The sequence below is a fragment of the Kryptolebias marmoratus genome, linkage group LG24, assembly GCF_001649575.2.
Source record: "Kryptolebias marmoratus isolate JLee-2015 linkage group LG24, ASM164957v2, whole genome shotgun sequence".
Taxonomy (NCBI): domain Eukaryota; kingdom Metazoa; phylum Chordata; class Actinopteri; order Cyprinodontiformes; family Rivulidae; genus Kryptolebias; species Kryptolebias marmoratus.
In genome coordinates, this window is record NC_051453.1 from 19,734,096 (window position 1) to 19,741,316 (window position 7,221).

At 40.1% G+C, this 7,221-nt stretch overlaps 2 protein-coding genes across 3 annotated transcripts in view; one reads left to right on the top strand and one right to left on the bottom strand.

Moving 5' to 3' along the window:
* The window catches only part of gabrb3 (gamma-aminobutyric acid type A receptor subunit beta3), a 72,694-nt gene that overhangs the window by 46,897 nt on the left and 18,576 nt on the right, over positions 1-7,221 (bottom strand). The window lies entirely within an intron of this gene.
* The window catches only part of gabra5 (gamma-aminobutyric acid type A receptor subunit alpha5), a 31,274-nt gene continuing 24,105 nt past the window's right edge, over positions 53-7,221 (top strand). Inside the window, exons 1-6 of one of the 2 annotated variants that reach the window (XM_017423488.3) lie at positions 53-378; positions 1,066-1,166; positions 1,334-1,458; positions 2,071-2,138; positions 2,778-2,998; positions 7,054-7,136. In XM_017423488.3, the coding sequence (XP_017278977.1) occupies positions 1,084-1,166; positions 1,334-1,458; positions 2,071-2,138; positions 2,778-2,998; positions 7,054-7,136 (580 nt within the window). In that variant the 5' untranslated portion in view covers positions 53-378; positions 1,066-1,083. The other variant, XM_017423489.3, reaches the window with a different exon arrangement.

Genomic DNA, 7,221 nt, shown 5'->3' on the forward strand with positions numbered 1-7,221 from the left:
TCCCCCCCAGCCTCCCTGCATCCCTCCTCCACTCTCACAGATCTAGCATCCTCCTTATTTTCTGCTCACTCTCCCGCTCAGCTCGCTCCGGAGCCCACATCTTGCCTCGCACTTTGCCTTTGGACACAGTATTGGATTTTTGTGCCGTAAGCTCTCTCTCTGTGCGCTCCTCGGAGACCAACTAAAGGATGGTCGGTCAGCAGAAGTGTTGGGAAGCCGCTCTTTTCCCCCTGCCAACATTTTAATCACTCTGGGGAAGATCCAGACCTCGCTGACATTGAAATGAGCCCCGTTTCTTATATCAGGAATTGGTGAGAGGAGCTCAATCTGCGTGCGAGAGACCCTTTGAAAAAGTTTGACGGCGCATCGTCTTGGGTGGTAAGGCTCTGGCAACTGCGGCTCTGTGGCTGTGCAGTAAAGCGGTGCTTTTACAGGCCAGATAGAGTGAGATGTAGTGGGCATTAGAGAAGAAAAAGGCGTCAGGAGAGAGGCTGCTGCTGCTAGAAAGGAGCTGCATCGGTTAGACTTGCTGATGAGAGAAGAGGGAGGAGGTGTTCGTCGCCTTTGTGTGTGTGTTTTAGTCGGTTCTGTGTGGATAAGTGGGGTCGTGAATGAAGGGGAGGCTGAAGAGGGTGGACACAGACTTCTAGCAGCACAGAGGGGGTCCAGCAGGATGCAGATTATCATTGTGCCTGTTGAGAACCCTGGCTATCTGCTTGTTGGTATTATGCAGCAGTGTAGTAGTATTTTACATGTACAGCTTTAGCAGAAAGGGACTGTATGGTTGGACTGCAGGAAGAGGATCCAACATCCATCTTAGTTTCAGCTAACTAATGTAGGTCTTACACAGGTTGTCTAAAAGTAAGAATGTCAACTATTTGAGCATTTAGGGTAAAGATAACAGATTATTCAGCCTGCATAATTAAACAGTTTCGATTTTTTTTCTTCTGCTGTAGGTGTTTTAAAAGATTTATACAAGCTCTTTAATCCTGATGTTATTGGAAATGAAGCAGCACTGCTTAGACAGTTTTAATCAAGTGTGTGGGTGTGTGTGTCTGTGTGGAGGGGTGTGTGTTTTCAGAAATGGGAGATGGAATGTGCTACAGCTTTGCAATGAGACGTCCGTGGTTCTGTGTCTTGCTTGTGAGCATCACCTGCCGTCTGAGGTAAAGAAACTGATTTCTGCTCTCTCTGAATGCAACATCAGCGCTTAATGAGAGTCGATTCTCTCTGGGATATTTTCCTGAACAATTGGCTTTCTTTTTATAGCAAGTTAGGGTCGCCATTTAAATTGCGGCGAACGTGGTTGTAACTTCAAATTGCTTTCATGCAGCTTCTGTCAGGATGTGACTGGAACTCCCAAAGAGGCCGAGTTAAACGACAACATCACTATCTTCACTCGCATCCTGGATGGACTGCTTGATGGATATGACAACAGACTTCGCCCTGGACTGGGAGGTAGGTCTAATGAATAAAGAAAAAAAAAAACCCAAAGAGACACAACTTTAAGCAGAACTAGCATAAAAGAGGTCACACATTTTGCATCTTTTCTCTCCTCTGGAAGATTTATTTACGTTATGGGACAAAGACAGCTCATCTGATTAAACCTCCTTAATGTCTGATCTGTATGAACACACTGAAGCACACAGAGAGCTGCTGTGAACACCATCAAATTATAATTATTGGCTAGTCAAGACTTGTATTGTTTTTATATGACCACAGGGAGGCACTAAAGTTAGAGCTTTTTTTTAAAAAAAAGGTCAAATTTGTAATGCAACAATACATCAGTCAAAGCTTTTTAGCTCAAACTTCTTTCTTTTATAAACAAATCCTTGATCAAAACACATTATTACCACATTTGACTGTCAGATTAGACACTATATATGTCACAAATTTGGTCTAACTTTGAGAACTTTAGTAACTTTTTTCACAATAAAAGCTGGTATTATTTTACAAAACGATGCAAAATGTCGCATTTACTATAAAAAGCTAACCTGTACGATAACAGCTGTATCAGGTGTCAGATGCATACAGTAACATGTTGTAATGTTGAACCATCTTCCCTCACAGAGAAGGTGACAGAAATCAAAACCAACATCTTTGTCACCAGCTTTGGCCCAGTGTCTGACACTGAAATGGTAAGAAACACGTTTGCCTTCCCTGTATTAGGCATGTTTTCAAACGTTTTTACACGATTAACGTTGCTTGTCATCACCGTGGAGCAAAAACCTTGTATCTTCATTATAAATCAGCTCTAAAATGGTCATCCTTGAGCCTTCACATTTGTCTGTGTTTTCATGCACATCCTGTGAAATGCATCAAACAGAGCTTGTGACCACACAGAGTTTGTTTAATTTAAAATAAATTATTTAATTTTTATTTCCTTTAAAAAAAATGTTTTTGATAATACAAGGTTCCTGCAAGACAGCAACAATATGAGCATGACAGGAATGACATCTTTCTTTAGGGGGCATTTAACATAAGACATGTACGGATTTCTTGTTTCTTCTGTATGCAGAGGAGGAGCTTAACTCTTTTAGCATCTGTTCAAGGCCATGGGAAGTAGGGGTGCAGATGCATGTCTAAATACATAGTAAATTTTTTTTTTATTAGGGCTGCAAATGCTTAAATTCTAATAATAATATAATATAATTCTAATAATATTTTGATGTTATTAAGTTTTGTAAATCTGGTACATAAAGCAACACTTTAGGGTCTTACAAATTCTAACATGCTCCATCTTTGTTGGACTGAGTGGCTCAGGGTTCTTTCTGCAGGAATACACCATTGACGTCTTTTTCCGTCAAAGCTGGAAAGACGAGAGGCTTTGCTTCAAAGGCCCGATGCAGATGCTGGCTCTGAATAACCTGCTGGCCAGTAACATCTGGACCCCCGACACCTTCTTCCTCAACGGGAAAAAGTCCATCGCGCACAACATGACCACACCTAACAAGCTGCTGCGGCTGAAGGATGACGGGACCCTTCTGTACACCATGAGGTGAGCTCTCCGGCTGTCAGCCCACTATGCAGTTGGATAAACATTTCTTTCCCAATCAGTCTTAGATTTCAAAACACTGACTCAGGAGAGCTGCATGTTGTGTAATCCAATTAGCCGTAGAGGGATGACTAAAACCTCCACCTGCCTCTTATTTGGGTTTAATGGTTTTTGAGACCCCTGCTGCACCGACACAACCCACACACTCATTCTGTGTGTGTCAGCAGTGCACTCATGCATCATCTTGTTTGTCCTCGTACAGAAAATTGGAGGTCAGGGGAGCTTGAAATGTTTTCTTTGACCTGAGCCTCGTGTTCCACTCACACACTGTCTTTAACTTCAGCTGTGGCAACAACACAACCCCTATTCCTTTCAATCCTGCTTCCAACACTCTGATACATGGATGTCATTAGGTCCCCTACATTGTTCCTGAGTCCCTCTATAATTATAGTAATAATGGCTTTTTTAATCCAAGAAATCAGTGCAGGCATTCGCTGACTACGAGTTAAATAACACAAGCCCATCCATCTACCTTCTCCTACTTACCCATGGTCGGGTTATAACGACTCGGTGGCTATTTTGAGAGAGAATGGTTTTGGGTTTTGAACATTTCTTTTGAAAATTTTTTGAACACAAGACAGGTTTAAAAAGTTGTTTTGCAGCAGATGGATTATTTTGGAATGAATGAAACAAAGGCAAACTGTGTGCAGCTTATATTGCCTATTAATAATTGTTTACTTGAGTTAAAGGGAAGGTGATATTGTAGCTGGGCATTTTAACTCTAATTTAAACTCGTACATTCAGATAGAATGGCCAGCCTAGCTGCTCTAAGCCATTAAAGCCCATCTTGTGAGTATTTTGACGCAATATCAGTGCCCACAAAATATTATTATCCTTATATTCGGTTATTGCGAGCTAAATGTAAGTGGCTATTAATGCTAATATATTGATATATCCTTCAGCTCATTAGGTAGATGGATATATGAAGAGAAAATAGAGAGAGAGAGAGAGAGAGAGAGAGAGAGAGAGACAGAGAGAGAGAGAGAGAGAGAGAGAGAGAGAGAGAGAGAGAGGCAGGAAACGACAGAGCAACTGATGCTGAGAGAGCCGACATGACTGAGATCAGTATGGGTAAATAAAGTAGTCCTGTCTTTGGGTCTGGGCACCAAAGTACAGACTAAACTACATTACTTCAGATTTAATTTAACTTTCTGCATTCAGAAATCCTTCTAAAGCCCTCGTAACTGAAGAGAGGAGGAGGAGAAGTGCTTGTAACTTCAGGTTCATTTGACCCGAAGGCTACAGGAGGGCTAATAAACTAGAGGGGCCTGAATATATAGATGCTTCCTAAAAGTTGGCCAGGCTATAAGTATTTACATACAAAATAATTGATTGATAACAGTCATACTGTACGTTGCTCTGTCAGATTAGAACAAATTCATTTTAGACATCTAAACATGCCCCTGTGTAGACATTTAAACATAACCAGCTCATGAACTCATTTAGACTGGTATTTAAAAAAAAAAAAGACAGGAAAGACATCCTAAAGACGTAGGAGAGGAAATGCAGGGGTCATCCAGAGAAGGTGGGGAACGAAAAGAAAGTGAGTCAGTTACCACGTTCTAATAAACGCTCTACAACCAATAAATGTATTAATGAAGCCTGTTTAGGCTGCACATTTCTTCCTTCCTTTCCATCATGGTGGTGTCCCTGCTCCAGTGCATATTGTGAGTCTGAACAACATTTACATCCACTTTCACTTCAGTGCTGCGTCTTTATCTTATCAAGACAATAAATCGTCCAAATCAAATATTCACAGAGGATTTCTGAGGAGATGGAAATGGCTGCAACTGCAAAATGACTATCGATCTGCCTCTAAAATTGCCACAGATCTTCAGTGCATTTGCTAAAGCTCTCAACAAGAAGAAATGACTTCACAATGGCTCTTTAATGCGTTTGTGTTCTGGGAATGAGGTTATTAGAGAAACATTTTATGCATGAATTGCTCTCATCTCTGGTGCTGGTTTAGGAAACAAGTCCTGTAGTCTGCAGAGCCACAACCCACTGTACCATTAAAAGATCTCTGAGGAGACAGAGCTTCAGTCCATGCATCCAACTAAACACTAATATATCAGTCACCTGACTATATCAACATAAATAACTGGGATTGTCTTTCTTCTGCATCAGTTGATAAATTTCCTGTGAATTGGTCCTAATTGGTCCTGACGGATTTGGGGCCAGCAGTGAACATATCTGTCTAATGAAAACCTGCCAAAGCTGCATGTTTCTTTCAGCGTTCCTCTGTGGATCAAGGAAAAACTCCAAAAAATGTCCAGGTTCTCTAAATCCAGACTAACCCTCTGATAGCTGAAATATCCATCTCCAAGGTTGCACATCCACAATGACACACTTCCTGTGACCTATTTGTGTTGTGGAAACACAAAATTAAACAACAGATTGAACTAGAAGATTTCTAAAGAAAGTTTGCAAGGCGTCAGTGCAGCTTCTGCCTGAAAGTCCAACATTTGTCACAATTAAACCATACTTTTAGATTTACTTTGATTTTGAGAAGTGTAAGGAGAGCCAAGATGAAATGAAATGTTAAAGCTGCTGCCAGTGGCTCATTGTGGTCACCATGGTAACCACACACCTGTTTGTCACTCCCTGACAGCTGGTCATTACACATTTAAATGTCAACTTCATTTTTAAGAATCTGCAGTGTTTTCCAGTTCTGAGCTCAGATACAATGAAAGTCAATGAGAGTTTGGATGCTGACTCTGTTCTCTCTGAGGGAGAACTGGAAGTCCTCCAGCCGGCTGAGACACGCTGGGCGAAAGAAGACAAACCTGCTTAGGTTTTGACATATAAGAAGTGGAACATTTGTGGAAATAAAAGTTTGTTTGCAAAGATTTTGTAAATCTCAGACAGAGTGTGACATCAACACACTGAACGTTGAACTTTTTGTAGCAAAATAAAAAAAATCAGAAAACTTTAACAGTGATTGTGTAAAATCTATAAAAAATATGAAAACACCAGTTCAGTCACATAAAATCACATAAAGTCCAACTTTCTGTGCTTGACTGCTTATGAATTGGCACCCTAAATAATCATACTGCTGTCTTTTTTGTCATAAAGTCAGAAATATATATATTTAGTTTTCTTCTTTTACCACTCCAACAGTTATAAAGAATATAAAGTTAATAGAAAAAACACAAAGAATTAAGAAATTTTTTTCCATTGCCTGAAACAATAAACACATTTGGACATGCAAATCCAAATGAATCAAATCATTTTGAAGTGTGTGTGTTGAGGTGTGTGTGTTGGTGTAGGGGCATATTTTCAGTAAATCAGCAGGTGTCTTTTAATATGCCGTAAAGTCACGTTTAATTTTCTTTGTATTATTTGTTTTTATCGAGCATTTAGAAGAATCTGTTTCCTAACTATATCAGGGCTGTTAGACATTTATATATCTGTGTTCCCTGAAGTTTGTTGCTGCTTTAACATTTTGCATCAGTAATAAAATGAAACCCTGAGTTACACTTAACCCTGAGGAAGTAGAAGCAGAGAAGCCTTCAGATTGAGCAGATGTGGATGTTTCCTGTGTGTCCAGGAGAGGGCAGCATTACACAAGACTGTGAGCTCCTCTGACCTTCACTCAGTCTGTATTGTGATGCTCATGAACTCATTTGTTTCTCGTTTTATTTCTACCAAAGCTTCATTTGCAATTCATAGAAATCCTACACATAGGTGGCAAAAATTAAAGCTCATTTCTACTCTCACACTTTCATCAATCTTCATCATGGTCCCTCTGGTGGTTCAGCTGCTTATTGCAGCTGGAATTGTTTTTTTTTTAACTCTGCTGATCATCTAAAATGCACTAATGATGACAAACTATAATTGCTGCTTCTTAACTGCTGTTTACATGATTTAATTAGCCACTGCGATGAAGCAACAAGAAAGATGTGTTTATCTGTGAAAGCACATATCATCATAATGAAGTCTCATCTTCATACAGTGAACTCATTTTCGAAATATTGATCCTCGGCTCCCTCTTTCAGACTCACTATCTCAGCAGAATGCCCCATGCAGCTGGAGGATTTCCCCATGGATGCCCACGCTTGTCCCCTTAAATTTGGAAGCTGTAAGTAAACACACCTCTCAGCAAATATTCACAGTGAGTAACTGCATAACATAATGCAGCAAAAGGAATGCAAAAAAAAAAAAAA